Consider the following 20,986-nt stretch of genomic DNA (forward strand, 5'->3'; position numbering starts at 1 on the left):
GTATTAGTCTCCAATAACAACAAATCAATGAATTACTATGACAAACCCTGGACCTCATTTCATACCACTGAGTTGACTGTACTCTCCATTTTTGGCAATGTAACCACAGCCTTCCCTGCCTGACAGGAAGGTCACTGATAGGGAGGGAGTATGTTTGGTTTCTGTTTTATCTTCATTGCCTAGTACAGTACCTGATATGAAGCAGGTACTTTAAAATATTTTAAAATAAACAAACATATAAATACAGTAAAAGTAAAATGGAATAACTGCCATTAAAAAAGGCACAATGTGTTCTTGAGATCTTTGCCAAGACTCAGAAGGCTGCAATTATTTAGGAAAATCTGAGACCAGCATAAAACTAACTAAGAACAAAATGGCCAATGGAGGGGTAAAAAGAAGAGAAAATTAGCCAGAGAACAATACCTTCCCTTTTATTAGATTCACAAAGCCTTTCTGAAGTCCAACCACTTTGAAAAATGTTTTCTTTGTTGTTAACTTTCTCATTATAAAGCAGACAAACTCTGTCCTTGAAAGACAAGCTTTCCGTTAATACTTGGGACTGCGCTCAGTCCTCGGGCCTGTAGTATGTGGTTCACCCAGCAGCAAAGACCAGTATCTCAGAGTAAAGTGCTGTGAAGGCCAGAGGTAATCAATCAGGGCCTCCCACACTTCATACATACATACATATATGCTTATATATACATATATGTACACACATTTACATTTGTTTTTACAAAATAATGTAACAGGGCTTACAGAGGTGTATTAGTTCTTTTAAGTTACATAGCCAAGATCTATGCTTCAGTATAATCATTTTTAACTTTAAGGTGGGAATTTTAGGCCTAAAAATAGATTTAAGATTACTGAACAGAGGCCATTTTAGCAACACAGACTTGATAAATCTTGATCATGTAACTAGAAATATGTTGCTGTTATCCTTACGCTGGGTGTCACACATCCCCCATCAATTATCTTCATTTTAAGTAAAATACAAAAGCAAAATAATTCACTGAAGTTATCTTCTATTAATTATATTAGCACATATGCCAAATTATACTAACTGCATGATAATCTCTATATACAGAGGCTATATTTTTAGCATGTGCTCATCTCTACTTCATTAATACAGTATCCATCCAGTAACTACAAAAAAAGGAACGCATGCTGTACAGCAAGAAAGAGAACAACAACCCTCGTGGTGGTATCTTACAGGGCTTGTTGTCGTTGTTCAGTCGCTAAGTTGTGTCCAACTCTTTTGCGACGCCAAGGACTGCAGCCCACCAAGCAAGAATATTTGAGTAGGTTGCCATTTCCTTCTCCAGGGGACCTTCCTGACCCAGGGACTGAAACCGCATGTCCTGCCTTGGCAAGCGGATTCTTTACCACTGAGCCACCACAGAAGCCCACTGAAGGCAAAACAAGTCAGAGAAACAAACCTTACAAGAGATATATAAAACTAATTTGCAGTGACATTTAATATATACTTTTCTTTTTAATCAGAAGGAATACATTTAAGTCCCAGTTACATGGAAAAACACAGACTAGGTGAAATTTCAGGCTTTCTCCTAGAATATTCAAAATGCTCATCAAAACTTAATTAGTGCAATAAAGATTGCCACCAGGTGACTGAATAAACAGAATGTCATTTAGGATTCTAAAAACACAGATTCTGGGAGTAGAAGCTACTACCAAAATATCTGGAAATCTGGGTTAACAGATACTCCACTCCATTTTGCATACTTGATACTAATAAACATAAGTGGTTATAGAGACTATGAATGCAGGGCAACAGCCTATGGGATAGTCACAGAGAAGAAATGAATGCAATCCTGAGGGAGTGAGTACAGAGAACTGCTGCTGTCTCCTCCCTGTTCCCCATCCCCAACAAGGGCAATCTCTTTGGAGCAGAAATCTTTCAAGAGCTGAAGCCCATTCCTCTGCCCCCACCAAGATCCTACGGAACCCATCAGAAAGTCTCTCAGATGCTGGTATGACTCAATCACTGAACAGGACAGGTCCTCTTCACAGCCTCTCAGCTTCTGACTGACGCAGCTTCCTTCCCACAGAAGGGGTCAGCACTGTCTCCGAAGCCACAAGTGAAGGGACTCAAGAAGAGCTAGAAGAAGGAGGTATCTGATGAAAAGGCACCTGCAAGTCTGAAATCCTCTTTGGTGAGAACACTGTACATGCGCTGAGGCAGAGCCCGGGAGTAGGGAGCAGGGCGGGGAACGGCTGTGCGCAAAATGAGTTCCCGGCCCGCGGGGGGAGGGAAGTCTGCCGCCAAGTTCTGCCTCTTCTCTTCTGGGGGGCCCATCCTCTTCAGTTCCTCCTCCGCTGGAGTCATGGTTGCAGCCTTGAAGAGAATCACATGCTAAATTCAAGAGCGAGTTGAATGCTAAACTTAGATCATTCTGAAGGACAGATGAATAAGCATGATAAATACGAAAAAATGTTCTACATTACTCAGTAATGCTATTGATTATGTTATGATTGCTCAAAAATCACAACACAGAAAATGCAAGAAGCTTGAAACACTACGTGAGCAGCCAGAAATTACAAATAAATTGGTGACAGAGACAGAGGATAATGACAGCCAAGCAATCTGCTGTGGAAAGTGAGGGCCATATTCAGACATCTGATGAAGAGGGGAAATGGAGCTGTTCTGGTTTCTATACAAATCTTCTAGCAACGACCGAAGTCCAAGTCTGCTGTCCTCAGTCCAGTAAGGAACTGCTGCTCTCCAGAGTCTGGAGAGATGATATTTATCGATTCTTTCCATTCTTTTCACTTGTCAAATTAAAACTGGGAACACTGGTTTGTTTGCCAGATGATTAATGTGATGCAGAAGTGAGAGAGATCCATGAAATGTAGCAGTGGCCACAAAAGAGAAGTTCTCAACATTAAAGGCATCTATTTTTTCATTAAAATTGCATAAAACATATATTCAACAAGAGCTTTTATTTTAACTCTGATCACTATATTTCTTTCACGATACCATTAATTTCAGGAAAAAAGTTGTTTTGGCAATGGAAATATGAAATGTAAGAAAGAAAGGTATGCCAAACCCAGACTGTTGAAGAGGAGGTTGGTTAGTCTTAATGACCTTATGAAGTTAGAGAAATGGGAAGGAACAAGAAACAAGAAACTACAAGGGACAAAGGCTATTTTGTTACCTCATCAGAAGACTCAGTCAGCTTGAGGAAGGGTGAGAAAAGAAACAGTGATGAAAGGGAAACAAGCAAGATGGTTTAAAAAGAGCTAGACAAGAGATTTCAAGATTATTTCAGAGACAGCATGCACTACATTAAGGAACATGGTCCTATCAAAAAGAATATCAAGACAAAAAACACACCACATACAACACACCTAGCCATCCAGCTGAGCAGACAAATCCCACCACTCATGCATCTGATGGCTCAACAGGCAACGTAAGAATGTCACTTAATGAGGAAATGTTAAGCAAAAACCTAGCTCTTTCACAAGATTAAAAATACTAAAACAAAGTACTCATGGCTTGAAAATAGATAACCCAATGAATTTAAGATTAGATGTCTGACTTAATTTAGCACAACCAAAGCAAAATCCAATCAGTGATTTGTTTGCAGAATTCTATTTAAATATGGATATAACAATGATAAATGTAATCATGATGAAAGTTTATTAAAATTTAATATTAAGGAAAAGTTTGAAATATGTAAAATTATGGTATAAAAAATTTTCAGTAAAATTTTCTAACTTTAAAAATGTTAAAATCTTGATTTAATAGAATTGATATAAAGTATTAGTTAATTATGAAAAATTACATGAGTAAACCTGAATTGTTTCCATTAATTACCCAGATATTTAAGAGCTGAGTTTAAAAATAGACCAACCAGGTGCTTGTTATATGGATTACAGTCTGTTGAATCTGTAAAAAACATTCACTACAAGGTCTGAAAGCTTGAAATATTTGAAAATTACATAACGTGGGATAAATGTACAATTTCAGTATCCATTAAAGGAGATTAGCTATACAATGAGCCCAGTGAAAAGATGATATAGTCCTATATTTACCCATGAGAAAAATAATCACATTAGATGGAAAATAAGAACAAATAATATAATCCTATATTGTAAAATTTACATATATTTGAATATACTAGATGTTAAATGTTGACAGTGATCATCAGTGGGTAGTGAGATTAATGTGATTAATTTTTTTAGGGTCATTAATTTTTCTTTATAATTCTCTGTACTATCCAAATTTTTACAACAGTAAGAGTTTGCTTACAATCTTGGGGGAAAAGATTATCTCCATATTGGGGAAAATAATTTTGTTTAACTACTTAGAACAATGAGAGTGTTCTACTCTTAGCATTAAAAATCTAAATACTTTAGATTTTTAAATCTTAACAAACAAGTTTTAAACATTAAGAAAATAATTTCTGCAGTATGAGGAAAATTCATATTGGTGTTAATAAGGAAATATATTTGTGAGGCTCTGGCTAGTAAACTGGCAAAGATATTACAGGATGTGAAAACAAACCTGATTCTTGTTTCATGCCAGAGTCAGAAACATAATAAATCGAAGTAAGTATCTATTGTTTTCTAGAACTTTATAAGGAAATACTTGGTTTTTAACTTGAAATCCTTAAATTTAGTTTGCCATCCCATAAATAATCTCAGGTTTCAGTTCTTGCTAAAAATTCAGATGAACATATCTGGTTATGATTTTGAATATAGTAACTAGATACATTCCAGACTGACTCAAAGGAGGTTATGAAGTTTCTTTTTCACGGATAAACCCATGAAAATCCTTTTCCCTATTTGACTGTGAAAAATTACACTTCCAAAACTGGGCCATCCTAAGTGTCATGACAGTACTGCAGAAGGGGCACCCTATATTTACTATGCTTCAAAATACTTTTATCAGAGTCTTTAAGAAGTCCTAATGTGAGACTCATGTGCAAAAAGCCAGCACCTCTTAACCAGTAAACATTTGTACACAAAGAGTCAACATAGAGTATAACTAATACCAACCTCATAAAAAATTCAAATCTTAGTGGTTTAGAATGTCAGAAGGTACCATATAATTTTTAAACATTTCCTTTCACCAATAAAGGTAATGACAGAAAAGTTTTCAAATTGGGCTTTTTCTTCTATGCTGAAGACTGTTTCCACTGTCCTAAAAATCTGAATCTTGCTCTTCTTTCTGAGGAAAACTTTGAAGTTATATCTTTTCACTGTTATAAAAATAGTTAAGATTTGCAATTTCACAAGCCAAGTTGTGAATCCACTTGCAGTACATGGAGTTTAAAACCAGTAAAACTAAACTCTATTCTAATTTGACAGCAGTAAACATTTTTTCCACACCACTGCACTGGTCATTGCTACCCAAGTCTCTATCGGATTCTTTAACAAGGAATTTCAGACCATTCTAACTTCTGAAACTTAGGTACAAATTTCAGAAATAAACTTATCATTTTATTTAAATGTGTAAAAGAGCAGATGGATTTCAAAGACTAAGAAGTCACTGTTAGAGTCATTATTTCTTCAATGTTTGAACCCAGTGCCTTTAGCAGCTTCATGTGTGGGAATCAAAACAGTACCTTACTGAGTAGAGGCCTGGAGAGAGCATGACACAGTCAAGAAGGAATCTCACATACCCTCTGAGCATTCACAAACAGCTTGTGAATGATCCTGCCAGCGTGTCCTCGGCCTGCACCAACGACTAACACCTCGGGTTGCTCCAGAAGGCAACTCACAAACCTGGGAGAAAGAGGGAAGGAAAGGATGGGAAAGGAGCTGCTCAGTTCACACTGGGTCAGTCCTCCCTGACTCATTTTGGGGACAAACTCAAAATCATACTGGTGAGCCCTACATCAAGGCTGGAGTGAAAATTTAACAGGATAGATCAACATTTGGAATTAAAATCAGCTCAAATGACAAGCTTCATGCCTTTCAACTCTTTTTATAAATTTTTTCAAAAAGCCCATCTCTGTCAAAGTGTGAGATGAAACAGTCTATTTCTTTCAGACTAGAAGCTTAGACAATGTTATACTAAGGAAGATTTTTTTAATGTTTTTAACAACAAAAACCACATTTAATTTAGACAGCAAAGCAATGATCCTTGTTTTTCATTTTTGTTCTTTTAAGAGGTGTGTGTGTGTGTGTGTGTGTGCTTGCACTTAAAATATGTTTTGCTGGGCACAGTCTCAATTGTAAACTGTGCCATTATGTACTGGAAGCATTCATCTTCCAAGTATACCACAGACAACGTATGGTGGAACTAAGAGAGTCGAAGACACAGAGCCACCAAGCTCGCACCACCTGCTCGCTAACTCGAACTACTATTTTAGAAACTTCCTTTGATTAGAGTATATTCTCCTCATTTAAAAGGAAGGAATATTCAAGAGCAAAGAAGGCTGGGAGAAAATTTCACCCAACAAAAGACATAATATTCAAACAAGAACTTGTTAAAAGCTGTAGCAAATGCCTTGTCATATAATATTAATTATTTAACATCAATAACGTTATTTCTCTTGGAAAGGCTGATGAAAATTTTAGTTATAACAAATTCAACCCACTGAAGTAGCTAATCTGGAAACACTTTCTCATCTATTAAAACAACATCATCCTTTCAAGTATCTCGGGCAAAAATGGACAGAGGCTGTGTGCTGACAGCCCCCCTTTGAAATGGTCCAAATCTCAGAAGGAGGAAAAGACTGACTCCATCATTTGCCTCATCCTGGAAAGGCCATCTGGTCACTCTTTCAAAACATATTCACAAGGGACAGAGGATATGCACATTTGCTATCACAACTCTTGTTTAGAACTGGTAAGTAGAATGTTGAGCAGAAACAGTTTCAGAACACGTCTGCCTATAGTTAACAACAGTGAGAGTGGGAAGCAAAGTTTCCAGTAACAAGAGTGAATATGAACAGCCAGTTCCTCCAGAGGCAACTGCTCCAGGAGCAAACAAGGACATTCCTAGAAGACTTGGAAGACTTCATTCTTAAAGTGGGAGGAATGGAAACAAGTGACAAGTACTCACAAATACAAGAGAGGTCAATCCTATAATAAACAAACATTTCTGTCTCTAACCAACGCTTGTTACAAATAATATGGGAGCACTACAAAGGAACCTCAACACTGAAAATTTTCTAAAGAAAATGGTGGCTTTTCCTACGGGAGACAAAGATAAGTTAGTCAGATAGCAATTACCTTTCAAGATCTTCCTTTTCCTCTTCTTGTTCACATTTCTCAGTTCCAAACTTGGCTTTCAGTGAGCGGGCTCTGGCAATTATAGCTTCTACATTAGTAATTTGATGGATGATTTCCTAACAGTGCAAAAGAGGAGAAGCATACATTGGAAAAAGGCAAAAGAAAGCAAAGCATTTTAAAAATGTATTTTTTAAAAAATTACTGCCAACTGGGAAGAACATTTGACAAGATCAGACTTACTTCCAATTTCTTGTCTTCCGGATTGGGGAAGTGCAAAACTTTACTGGAATGGGATATTATCTGCTTTATAATCTTCTTCACTGAAGAAATGTTTTCTAGACTTTCTGTTTTTAAAAAGATCAAAGCCACCACTGGAAAGTTAGGCAAAGTCTACCTTCATTTTGGAAATGAACTAATGATTAATCAAATAAGACATTTACCTTCTTCCTTTACCTTGAGTACAGCTGCATGGATTACACAGGGTAACAGGTGCCGAGCAAGGTCTGCCGGCTTCTGGACTGCCAGATAGTGCAGTACCTGAAGGAGACACAAAGTTAGATAAATGACCAAGACAGCTGCCAAAGAAGACAGCAGCCATTTACAGAAGATCTCTCTCCCCTGAATTCATACCTGTAACAAGAGTAGAGAAGAGCTCTCTTCTCTTTGTACCTATCCTACTCCTTCAGGTAAGTAGCTGCTACTCCCAAAGGTAAGAATAATGTTACTGGAAAGAGCTAAGAACTTCAGTCCTTAATAATGGTGAATACTCTCATAATGTTTTTTTCTTGATACAGAGAACACTAAAACCAACCGCAAATTATACCACCTTGAGATAACAACTGTTAATGGTGGAGCATTTTCACTGCAGGATTTTTCAAGATTTTGAATATACATCATATATTTGCATGTGTATTAAGTCGCTTCGGTCATGGCTGACTCTGTGTGACCCTGTGGACTGTAGCCCAGCAGGCTCCTCTGTCCATGGGATTCTCCAGGCAAGAATACTGGAGAGGGTTTCCATGCCCTCCTCCAGGGGATCTTCCCACAGGGATAGAACCCATGTCTCTTATGTCTCCTGCATGAGCAGGGTTTTTTTTTTTTTTTTTTTTTTACCACTAGTGCCACCTAAGTAAACTAATATTATGTAAAATACTGTTTTGTAACCTGCTTTCCTCACTTAGGATTTCTAAACATTGCTAGCAATGTTCCTCTAAATATTTTGTTTTGTTTTATTGTTTTCTCCAAAATGAAGATTTATTATTTTTCTGATTAAAAAGACGCACAGGAAGGCATGTGTAGCACATGGTCCCTACCTTTAAGCTCTTTATTCAACAGCAGTAAAGACAAAAGAAGTATAGTATCATTGTGACTGAAAAATGCTCACAGATCTCAAAGTAAACAATCAAAGAAGTATAATGCAGAAGTTCTCTAGAAATCCTACATCCTAAGGAACAACACAGTTTTGTGTTTATCTTCTCAGGCTTATTTCTATGCCTACTTAAACACAAAGATACACATGTGTATGCGATTTCTTAACAAAAGCTCATAATACACACAATTTCAAAACTTGCTCTGGTCATTTAATGACTTATGATTTAGAATTATTTGTCTTGGGACTTCCCTGATGGTTCAGTGGTTAGGAATCTGTCTGCCATTGGAGGGCACACAGGTTCTATCTCTGGTCCAGGAAGATCTCACATGACGCAGAGCAACTAAGCCCATGCTCCACAACTACTGAAGCCTGCATGCCTAGAGCCTGTGCTCCGCGACAAGAGAAGCCCTCACGCAACTGGAGAGTAGCCCTCACACTCCGCAACTAGAGAACGCACAATGAAGCAAGGAAGACTGAGCACAGACATAAATAAATAAATAATATTAAAAAAAATTTATTTGCCTAGAAGGGCTTCATGTTTTGAAATATTTTTAAAATTAAAAAATGTTTTTTACACATAGCAGAGTATTTTGTATACAGAAAACACAAACACTTGTTTACATACCCATCAGCTTAAGAAACAGAAGATACTGGGACTTTCCAAGTGCTCCTCGTGCTCGCCTTGATCAAGACTCCCTCGCTCATGCACTCCACCACTCAAGTAACTACTAGTCATTCCTTTTTCTTCATAGCTATCTCACATATGTACATAGCCCTAAACAATGTGCTGTTTAGTTGTGCCTGGTTTTAATCTTCGTATAAACAGATTGTTTCTAGTTATGCCCCTCAGTGACCTGTTTTTCATTCAGCATTGTTTCTGAGATGCATAGATATTAATACATGGTATATATAACTTGATATATTAAAATGCACCCCTCCATTTTTTTGCTATTAAAATAATATTTCTCTCATATTATTTCATAAGTTTGTGGCATACATGTAGAGGAATTTCTTCAGGGTATCTATCTAAAAACAAACAATGCCAAATTATTATTTTTCAAATACTGAAATCATATTCCAAATTGTTTTACTAAGTATTTAAACAGATTTTCATTCTTATATAGAGTAATAAGAGTTCCCACTATTGAACATTTTTGTTAACACTATTACAAATGTTGTTTTCCTTAACTTACAGAAAAACAAATTTCCAAGAATAGAAAATATTTGTACATCCTTTGTCTGCACTCATCTCCTTTTACCTCATCTCTCTTTTTTTTTTAACACATGCAACTCTCCTCCTCTGTAGGTCCATACAATATACATATAAACATTGTTTTTCTAAATAATTTGAGATCAAGTTCCATACAGGATATCCCTCTTATCTCCAAATACCTGTATTTCCTAAAATTAAGAATGTAATTAACATTGATCAGATACTTTTAATCTAACCCATTATCCTTAATTTTAATGCAGCAATCAGAGTACTGGTGTTATTTCCATCATGAAACCCACTGATGTTTTCTTTGCACCCTAACATACTGTTTTGGTGAATGTTCCATGTGCATTTGAAAAGGAAGGACCGTTTTTATTATCAAGATATAGTATTTGCAATGTATCTAAAAGATCAACCTTATTGATGATCTTGTTTAGTTTTGTCTACTTGACTGTCTTGTACACTGGGAGTGTGTTAAAGTACTCTGCTACTAGTGTGTTTTGATCTATTTCTCCTCGCATCTCCCATGATTTCTGTTTTATACAAATGATCACATTAGCCAGTGCATAAACATTGACAACTGTATATTCTCATTGTGAAATATCACTTTTAGACTGTAAAGCATCCTTATGTATCTCTTGTAATGCTTTTCTGCTTTGATTCTGTTTTATTTGGCATCTGGATGATAACCCCTGCGTTCTTAATGTTTCCTGGTAAATCTCTGTCCACTGTTTATTTTGTCGTCTTTTTGAGTCACAGAATACCTTGTTTACAGCACAGACATGGGTTTTATAAGACTATCTTACTTTGCAATTACTCTGTATGCAGTATGATCTTTATAATGTGTATTACTCTATTTGGTGTGTGTTCTTTGCTTGTGAATAATTTTTCCATTGTACTTAGGAAGGTTCATATTTTCTTTCTTGTGATATTACCTTTTTCTGCTGCCCTTAATTCCTTTATATCTTTATTTTATGAACTTTGTATCTTTATATCTTTCCTTTATAAAATTATGGTCTGATAATTCTAAATAGTATCCTTTGATTACACCTCTTATCTATGTAACAGTCAATGACTGCATTCTACTTTCCTCTTCCTCTTTTTCCATCCCAACTTTTTTAGATGCATTCTATTTTGCCCTAATATACAATTTTTACATATTCTTCTTCTACCCATGACCCCATCTAGTTTTAGTTTTAGCTCTAAAATTAAAGAAATGAAATGCTCACCGTTAGCCCTTTGCCAGTTTCCCTAGTCATCCTCTTGGTTAAATTTATTCTTCTCTACTATGCTGTTCAATAAGGCAGCCACCTGCTACAGAGAGCCATTTAAAAATTCAGTTCCTATGCTACTACTCACATTTCAAGAGCTCATCACAGCCATGTGTAGCCAGGGGCTACAATTTGCACAGCGAAGCTATGACCATTCTAAACACTGCAGAAAGTTCTACTGGACAGGTCAGCTATAGAGGATTTCTCAGGAAGGGCCTATGTATACAGTTATATGTGCGAAACCATGGAGAAAACATTTTTTTATAGCCTTGATTACTTGGACATCTTGGTGGAATGTAAAATATTTAATTTGTATTTTTTGCTTTTATTTCTTGAAAACTCTGCCCCACACTGCTGTGCTACTGAAAAATCTGACAACTGTCTAATTCTCTTGCCCTTGTAAATTATTTTCATGTTTTGCCTGCAAGGTCTGAGAATTTTTTTTTTTTTTTTTAAATATTTAAGGTCTAGTAGTACTACAGTACTACTGTAAAATTTGGAGTTCACTACACCTAATCAATTTTCCCCTGTACCCAATGAGCATTTTTAATATGTAAATTCAGATTTTATTTCATTTTCAGAAAGTTTTCTTAGATTACAATTTTAAGTGTTTAGTTCTGTTCCAGTGTTTTGATTTTTCTGCTTCAAGGACTCTGATAAAATGAGTGTTATTTCTACTTTTCCTATCTTTCAGTTTTACTACTTTCTCTCTAATCCCTTTTACTCCTTTATCTCATTTTCTTTCTCTTGGTTATTTTAATGCTCTTCCTCAATGCCTTTTATTAAATATAAATATGAACCTATTCTTCTGTGGGTACTATGTAATTTAGTCTTTATTTTTGATATGGTTTTTTTCTTCTTCTACTTCTATCCTAAGTTAAATTAGCAGTAGTTTCATTTCTTTGTGGGGTTTTTGGATTCATGTGGCTCTTGAATAATAATAATCCTAAATGATTATACCATAATTTATTAAACAACGCTCTATTTTTTGAAACTTTGGTTGTATCTATTTTTTCACTAAAAAACTTCTCGAACATCACTGTTGCACATTGATCTTTATATATTTCTCTCATTACTTCCTTAATACATTTTTTTTGGTAGTAGAATTGCTAGGTCAGAGGACATGATCATTTTTAAGGCTTTGACATATGCTGATGGTCCAAGAACGAGCATTTTACGTAAAATATGCAGGTCTTATTCTTTGGTCTATTTGTAACCAGTTCTAAACCCTTAAATGTGAATATTAGATATATAAAAGGCTCATAACATTTCAAACCTTTGTTTCTCAAGTATGTTCAAAGTTCTCGTATCTTGTCATAGTTTTTTAAATATTAGAATAATAATTAGCAGTCACATTAGATACCCAAACCTCAGTTACCTTTTCTGCTTCCCGTGTGTCATCAAAGAGTCTCCTCTGCCTTCGAGCAGGAATTGGCTTAGCTGTTTCCCAGGCCTCTACCCACATATTGCTTGGAATCTTCATTCGGGCACTCAGTTCTCCTTTCAGAACCATGTTGCCCTTTTCATCAACCACTTCCTCTTCAATATAATCCCGAGGTGAGTACCACCTCACAAAATCTTCCAGAAAACAACCTGGATTAGCTGCCTAAAGTAGACAAAAAATTCAGCAGAATCAAAAATCAACAGTTACTGATAAACATGTTTTCAAAACCGTTCTTTCATTTTCATAAAAAAACTAATCTTCACAAAATCTAGTACGTGACTTGAGTTTGGATGTCACCATTAAATCACATCAGATATTAAAGCACCAATGTACTTTGTTTTTCCTGCCTCCATTTTATAGAAAAAGAAAACATTTTCATTTGATGAATTTGGAAATAAAAATCTGATGTAAAGTGAAAATAAATCTCAGACTGTAAGTTATATAAGTTAGTTTAAAATTATAGTGTAATAACTACTCAATACTTAGAAAAGCATCAATAAGCTCAAGTCAAGTAAATTAAATAATACACAACATGATCAGAATAATAACTCAATGATGGAAAACTTTTGCTTTTTTCCCTCAGTAAGTCAATACTGGTACTGCAATAAACATCAGCTAACCTCGAAAATGTTCTATTCAGCCATCAAATTCTTGTGCCTTATATAACAAATTACCATCACATAAACTGCTTTTGTGCTATTAAGGAATTGGAATTCAAGTTACTGTTTTTCAGGCTTCTGAAACCAAACTAATTAAAGCTTTATTTAGTGGATAACTCTATAGAATTAACAATGATGCATGCCAAAAATTTTTTAAGTAATTCTACATCCAAGCCTGAATAAGAGAGGTTTCACAGTGTGAGTAATAAGACATGGAGGTCTTTTTACAAGTGTCCAGTAATGTACCGTTGTCGTCGTTGTTGTTTAGTCGTGTTTGACTCTTTGTGACCCCATGGACTGTGCAGCCCATTAGGCTCGTCTATCCATGGAATTTCCCAAGCAAGAATACTGGAGTGGGTTACCATTTCCTTCTCCAGGGGATCTTCCTCATCCAGGGATTGAACCCATGTCTCCTGCATTGCAGGCAGATTCTTTACCACTGAGCCTCAAGGGAAGCCCAGTAATGTATTAATAGAGTACTAAGGGCAGGCATGGAGAAGGCAATGGCAACCCACTCCAGTACTCTTGCCTGGAAAATCCCATGGATGGAGGAGCCTGGTAGGCTGAAGTCCATGGGGTCGCTAAGAGTCGGACACGACTGAGTGACTTCACTTTCACTTTTCACTTTCATGCATTAGAGGAGGAAATGGCAACCCACTCCAGTGTTCTTGCCTGGAGAATCCCAGGGACGGCGGGATTATCATGGGCAGATGGTGGGCTGCTGTCTATGGGGTCGCACAGAGTCAGACATGACTGAAGCGACTTAGCAGCAGCATCAGCAAGGACGGGCATATATGTCATTCCTTTAGTACTCAAAGGGTACACACATTAAATACATTCCTTTCTGGTTATAATTCTCTACCACAACATATTCATCCTGCTATGAATAGTATATTTAATTGCCTGAAATAGCTACGTAGGCATTACTAAAAAGTGCTAAGCAGAAAGTCATTTTCTTTTTAAATTTCTTTTTTTTTAAATTAACCTCAGACAAAAATGAAAACCAACATGATAGGAATGGTTAGTCTTAAATTTGAAGAACAAAAATGCCAGTTTCTCCTTATTGAGCTTACTGGCTATCAGTATACTCATGCCCACCAATTTAGGAAGCCCTCACAGGGATGAGGAATCAGAGGAGGGTTCCTAACTGACAGTCAACCACATCAGCTTCTAAGAGCTATGGCATCATGGCAACAAAAAATGGCTGTGAAATGTAATAGGTCAAGATTACTGCATGATTCAGAATTCATGTATAAGACTGGATATTAACCAGGCAACACCACACCCACATGAATGCATCTCAGGAAAATAGAGAGACAGGCCTTGAGTGAAGAGAGTGAACCTAAGCCTTGAGTGAAGACAGTGAACCTAAAAAAGAAATCAATACTGAACTCTTATACTACAGAATATATTAAAGGAAGAGATTTCACACTAGAATTCTTCTGTCTGGCTGTCCTTATACCAGACAGTACACAGCGCCAGCAAGAGAGGTTCAACATTCACTTCAGCTATGGCTTATCTTCTTTCTACTCTTACAGGTATCTACTCCAAGGGCATGCTCTAGAATAGGCCCTGTCCTTCTGGAATTGTGCCGTGTTAAGCACCTCAGGTACATATCAGCATTTATCCACAGCTCTGGGAAAGTCCCATGGCCCCAGTACATCCCTATACAAAAAGGGAAAGGGAACCATACCTATTTTAGAGTGACTACGTATTTCCTTAAATATGTTATCTGACTCCCACATAGGGGCAGGCAGATATTTAAGTTGGTTATTTGACATACAATCTATTTTCTGGTTAAAACACTGTAAAAGACTTGTACATTACCCAGGTTAGTCCAAAAGAGTCTAATGAACCACAGTTTTATTGAAGTACAGTGTTAAAGGAATTATACAGCACCTTACCATGCGAGGCAGATATGTTTCTATGGGAAAAAGCATTTACAGTTCCAATTGGGAATTCCTCTTGCACATGCTTCTACAGGACACTTTAGTAGGATAGGGACAGATGATCATGAAGGCAGGTAACGGTTGGGTTAAAAAACAGCTGCGATGGAGCCAGTTCTTCCTACTGTGCACAACCCTAAGCCAATTCCCTTCTCTACTTTTTTGACTTAACACAGGCCCTGACAGTCAACTGGCTTCTCTTTATCCACTGTACCAACTATCTGTTTGAAAACAACACAGCTCTTTCTTGTCTCACAGCAAAATGCAGAGATTTTCTGTATCTTTCTAATCTCTAAGGAAAACTTGCAATGCTCAAGAGGTTTACTAAAGATTTCTTCTCTTAGGAATGATGGGGTAAACAAAAAAATGGAATAAAAAAAACAGGGAATAAAAAAGCTCCCTTTTACTGTCACTTAACTTTGTTAGCAGGCAAGATCCAAGTGGCATAGGTTTTCATGGAGTGTTTACATTCAAATACCAAACTCAGGCTGGCCTACATAGCACAAAAGCAGCACTAAGAGAGGCTACGGAATGAAGAGATGGAGGCCATCGCAGGTACCAGTAGGTTAAGGAGGAAGTCTGAGCATGAAAGACAGCTCAGAAAATCAATAGCAGGAAAGGGAAACCCTATGGCCCACTGAACTACCCACTGTTTTCTTTTTAATGTATGTGGGTGTACCTCTGCTTTCAAGAGTAAGTAATTCAACAAGACTCTTTTTATCCCTGGGTTTAAGTGTCACCACTCTCTGAATCCTCTGTGTCCTAGATACAGGCCTGTATCTAAAGCCTAAAATATTCTTCTCCATGTAGCAAATGCCTACGTACCCTAAAAGGTGACTCTTCTGAGAAACTTTCCATGATTCCCACTCAGTAGAGTCAGTCACCTTTTGACCTTGATTTCCTAAGAGAACTCATCACTTAATAATTATTTACATATCCCCTCCCACAACCTCAACAGACTATAATTGAGGATAACCATTATACTTAATTACCTAATCACAGTGCCAGTCACAAAGTAGGCAATCAAAGGTTTGTTGAACGAACCAGCCTATGTTAAATCTGAAGGGGTTCCTAAAAGCCTTGTATTAAATCGACTGACACAACGGAAGAAGACAGCCCAATACACATAAAGAAACGATTCAATTCTCAACTTTCAACTATTATTCAAAGATTGTTCTTTTCTTTTTTAAATTCAAGAAGCAAGCTTGACTGTGACCTTTAGGGGATGGAGGCAGGGTGTTATAACTACTAATGAAATCAAAACATTTAACGAAAAAAAGACATTCAGGCCTTCACACCACTTTACAGAGTGACTTTCACAGCTTCATCCCAGAATAGCTCAAAACAGACTCCCGAGCTCTGACAGCGTGACCCACCTTAAAAGACTCCATATCTGAGAGCAGACATGCACTTTGCATGCGCGCTCGGAGGTGAGCCCCTTCTGCCGATGTACCCAATTTAGCTAGAACCTCCGACTGCTCTTCGAGCAGATCTTCTGTCATAGGTGCTGGTTCCTGCAGAGCACAAAAGGACAAAGCTCATGAATAGCTTTTTTTTTAGAGAAAGCAGAACTATAAAAATAGAACAAAGACAACAATTGTTTCAGCTCTAGCAGTCACAAGATATGTATTTAAAAGAATTCAAAGAAATTCTCAAGTTTTTTGGAACCTACACAAAAAAGTAATGAGTTAATAAGAATAAACATGACTTTCAGTGCTCCCCTCCCCAAAAGATAAGATCATCATGTTTCCTCTTGAGAGGAACTGGATGCACTGAACATTTTCCTCCCTACTAATGATATCTTAAAGGAAATCAACCCTGAATATTCTTTGGAAGGACTAATGCTGAAGCTCCAATAATTTGGTCACCTGATGTGAAGAGCTGACTCAATGGAAAAGACCCTGATGCCGGGCAAGACTGAGGGCAGGAGGAGAAGGAGGTGATAGAGGATAAGATGGTTGGATGGCATCATAGACTCAATAGACATGAATTTGAGCAAACTCCAGGAGATAGTGAAGGACAGGGAAGCCTGGCATGCTGCAGTTTATGGGACTGCAAAGAGTTGAACATGACTGAGTGACTGAATACCAACAATGATAAAGAAATAAAGTCTTAAATATTTTTATGAATGTCATTATTACTTGCAACTAGACTTTTATTATAACTAGTGAAAGAAGAAAATTGATACATGTATGAAAATAAAGGTAAATGAACTGAATGCCAAGTAAAAGCCCCTAAATAACTATGTTTTATGTTGGAAGAGTTGCATTGAGTTTAGGTTCCAAATACATTGAAATTATCAGTTCCCACAAGAAGTTGGTTGTTTTTTACTTTGGGAATCAGAGACACTCTATATTTTAATGGCAACCCCAAATATAACAGCAGCTAAGGCAACTCTAAAGGAAGAAACAACTGTAGAATCATTAAGAAAGTGATAGAAACATTTCAAAACTGCTCAGAGGGGTTGAGGAAAGTTTTCTAAGAACAGATTCCATTCAATTTTATATTTGAAATATGAAGAACTTAACAAGTCAGAGACTAACTGAACAAATTTTGCCTGCTTTGTTGTTAAAACCAGAAAACCATGAACTCTTTCATTCTTAGATAATAGGATAAGACCCAGCAGAAGTAAGTGTCTTGTCAATAAATAGATTCCTTCTAGATTTCAGGAGCTTACTATAAAGCAAGTTTTTTTCTCAGTCTCATACTACTGACATTTTAGACTGGATAATTCTCTGTTGTGGAGCCTCTTCTACACATTGTAGGATGTTTAGCAGCGTATCTCTGCTCCTGCCTATTGCAGTAGTACCTCTACCGCCTGTGTTACCTTTCCACCTCATGACAATCAGAAGTGCTTCCAGACCTTGCCAAATACCCCTGGGAGCCCAAACATAGTTCCCAGTTGAGAACCTCTGCCACAGAGATAAGTAATTTTCACAGATATCTTTCAGAAATAAAGTAGAAGAAATGTAAAGGTATAGCATTCAAAACACAGCAACAAACAGAAGACAGTAACTTTTTTTCTTGTGAAAGTAACTTTTTCCCTTGTTATCATCCTCTTTTTTTTTTTTATTTTTAAACTTTACAAAATTTTATTAGTTTTGCCAAATATCGAAATGAATGTGCCACAGGTATACATGTGTTCCCCATCCTCATTTTTGAAACAACCCTTCAGGGGCACTTTCAAACACTGTTGGGAGAGAATATAAATCTTCCCGGACAACAATCTGGCCACCAATACATGGCAAGCATTTATGATCATGCCCTCTGACCCAATAATTCCACTTCTAAAAATATCACTGTAGCATCATTTATAACAGCATGAAAATTCAAAGAATCTGAATGTACAATATAACAGGGAAATGGGTAGATACAGGAAAAAAGGGCAAGGAAGTACTTTAACAGTGATTACCTCTGGATTATGGAATTGTGAGTTTTTGTTTTGTCTCTACAATAAACATACATCACTTTTAAGGTCACTGATACTTGGCGGTGAGTAATAACTGGTAAGGCAGCATGACAGAGTGGTTAAGAGCTTGGGCTCTAGAAGCAACATGCCTGTATTTGAATCCCAGATCTGTTACCTTGAGCAATTACCCCAGTTTTATGTGATCCACTGCTGTAAAGAACAAATTCGAGCACAAACTCAATAAACGTTTGCAATTATAGACAAAATACTTAGGTTGTATCATAAGCTTTTTACTCTACTTTCCCTATGATATCAAAATTCCTCAAATTCAAAAGTTACATGAATCTCCAATGAAGCAATATACTTAAGAGCAGACTCCCTCATTATTTCCATGAAAAGATTTTCATTGTCATTTTGCCCCCTCCCAAAGGAAAGGAAGAGACTGAAAGAGGTACTGACTACCCCTCCCACCTGGGAACTCAGATAAAATGTAAGTGAAAAACATGATCAAGAGGAATACATATGATATTATACATGTTTCAATGCCATTCTCCCAAATCATCCCACCCTGGCCCTGGCGCACTGACTGGGATGACCCAGAGGGATGGTATGGGGAGGGAGGTGGGAGGGGGGTTCAGGATGGGGAACACATGTATACCCGTGGCGGATTCATGTTGATGGATGGTAAAACCAATACAATACTGTAAAGTAATTAGCCTCCAATTAAAATAAATTTATATTAAATAAAAAATAAATTAAAAAAAAGAGGAATATAAGTGGCAAGTAGCATAAAGACTATACTTCTTCCTTTATTTTTTAAGACTTATTTTTTTCTGGCTGTGCTGGGTCTCTATTGCTGCACGTGGGCTTTCTCTAGTTACAGTGAGCGGCAGTCACTCTTAGTTGCAGTGCCCTGGCTTCTCATTGCAGTGGCCTCAGCAGTTGCAGCTTGCCACTCTAGAGCCAGGGCTCAATACTTGTGGCCACATGGGCTTTGTTGCCACGTGGCATGTGGGATCCTAACTGGGCCAGGCACCAATCTGGTGTCCCTTGCATTGCAAGGTGGATTCTTAACCACCAGGGAAGCCCAGGACTATAATTCTTACATGTACCACATCTGAATATACCCAAAGCTTTCTCATGTACATGATCTCATCACTGAGAAGTGAACTGGACATTTAACATGTAGTGAAACAGTGTGGAGACAGTGTCTTGCCCAATGTCATAAAAGTAGCAAACTAAAGAGATCTAGGATATCTATCTGATGCTGACTTTGAGCGCCATTAGTTTGGTTCTAATCCACTACTTAAGAACTCCTGCTTCAAAAGATTCTCCACAACATACATGAATCTCAAAATAATTATGCTGAAAGACTTCCCACATACAAAAAAGTTACTGTAATTATATAAAATTTATATAAAATTCTAGAAAATGAAAACTAATGTATTTTTTGAGAGATAAACAAGGCTCAGAAAAGAATATAACTTGTACTAGCATTTCTAGTAATAATTGGTGGTGCCAGGTATAAATCTAGTTCTGCTAGATTCCAAAACCTCAGTCTGTGCCACAAGACCTCAATGTCAACTGCATGCACCCTAACAAAATTAGAAAAAATAAGTACTTGGTTTCCAGTATTAGAATATTTCTGTCCTAATACTAAATGTTAGTGATGAAATATCTAAAACATAATTTACTTTTAAAACAAATAAAGAAGCAAAAAGATTAGGCCTGTCAAACAAAATTAATGTCGTAACTAACAGCCACCTCACAAAGAAACAATATGAACGAGGAAATAAAGTTAACAGAATCCATGTTTCAAATTATCAAACAAACATCCCCAATATCCCACTGCATAATTATTACAAGTGATCAACCCATTTCAGAATACGAAAACTAGTCACAAAAGCTTTTAAGTAAATCCTTGCATCCTGGGAAGCAATACTAGCCTCTTATGTCTTATATAAGAAAAAGTTCTCAGAAAATAATAGCTAAAAATGGAATGGTTATTTTGAATTAAACATGGTATCATTTACTTATCATACACTATTTCATTTAAAACTCAATGATTTTATGATTATTTCAATATGCATGACAAACATTTGATAAAATACAACACGTGTTTATGATATAAACTCTCAGAAACTAGGAATAGGAATCTCCTTCATAAAATAAATGATACATACATCACATACACTCAAAGACTGTCACATGATTTCATTCTGAAATTAAAAAGAGGATGTCCATTATTCAACACTGTACCTGAGGTCCTAGCCAGTGCAATAAGACATGAAAGACAATCAAAAAGTGCCCAGTTCAGAAAACCATAATTCACATTGTCTATATTAACAGACAACACGATTGTGTATATAGAAAACTCTAAATAATCCACAAACTACTAGAAATAAGTGAATGTAATAAGATCGCTAGATTCAAAGTCTATATACAGCAATCAACTATTGCTATATATCA

The 20,986-nt window shown here is 36.7% G+C and overlaps 1 protein-coding gene across 2 annotated transcripts in view; it reads right to left on the reverse strand.

Annotated features, from left to right (window-relative positions):
- Window positions 1-410: 410 nt before the first annotated feature.
- Window positions 411-20,986, reverse strand: part of RAB3GAP1 (RAB3 GTPase activating protein catalytic subunit 1) — a 112,047-nt gene continuing 91,471 nt past the window's right edge. The window contains exons 18-25 of one of the 2 annotated variants that reach the window (XM_059875412.1): window positions 16,485-16,622; window positions 12,438-12,665; window positions 7,644-7,740; window positions 7,444-7,547; window positions 7,204-7,319; window positions 5,646-5,748; window positions 3,174-3,194; window positions 411-2,353 (exon numbers count right to left, since the gene is read on the reverse strand). In XM_059875412.1, the coding sequence (XP_059731395.1) occupies window positions 2,117-2,353; window positions 3,174-3,194; window positions 5,646-5,748; window positions 7,204-7,319; window positions 7,444-7,547; window positions 7,644-7,740; window positions 12,438-12,665; window positions 16,485-16,622 (1,044 nt within the window). In that variant the 3' untranslated portion in view covers window positions 411-2,116. 2 annotated transcript variants of the gene reach the window in all.

Source organism: Bos taurus, chromosome 2 (genome assembly GCF_002263795.3).
Source record: "Bos taurus isolate L1 Dominette 01449 registration number 42190680 breed Hereford chromosome 2, ARS-UCD2.0, whole genome shotgun sequence".
Lineage (NCBI taxonomy): Eukaryota > Metazoa > Chordata > Mammalia > Artiodactyla > Bovidae > Bos > Bos taurus.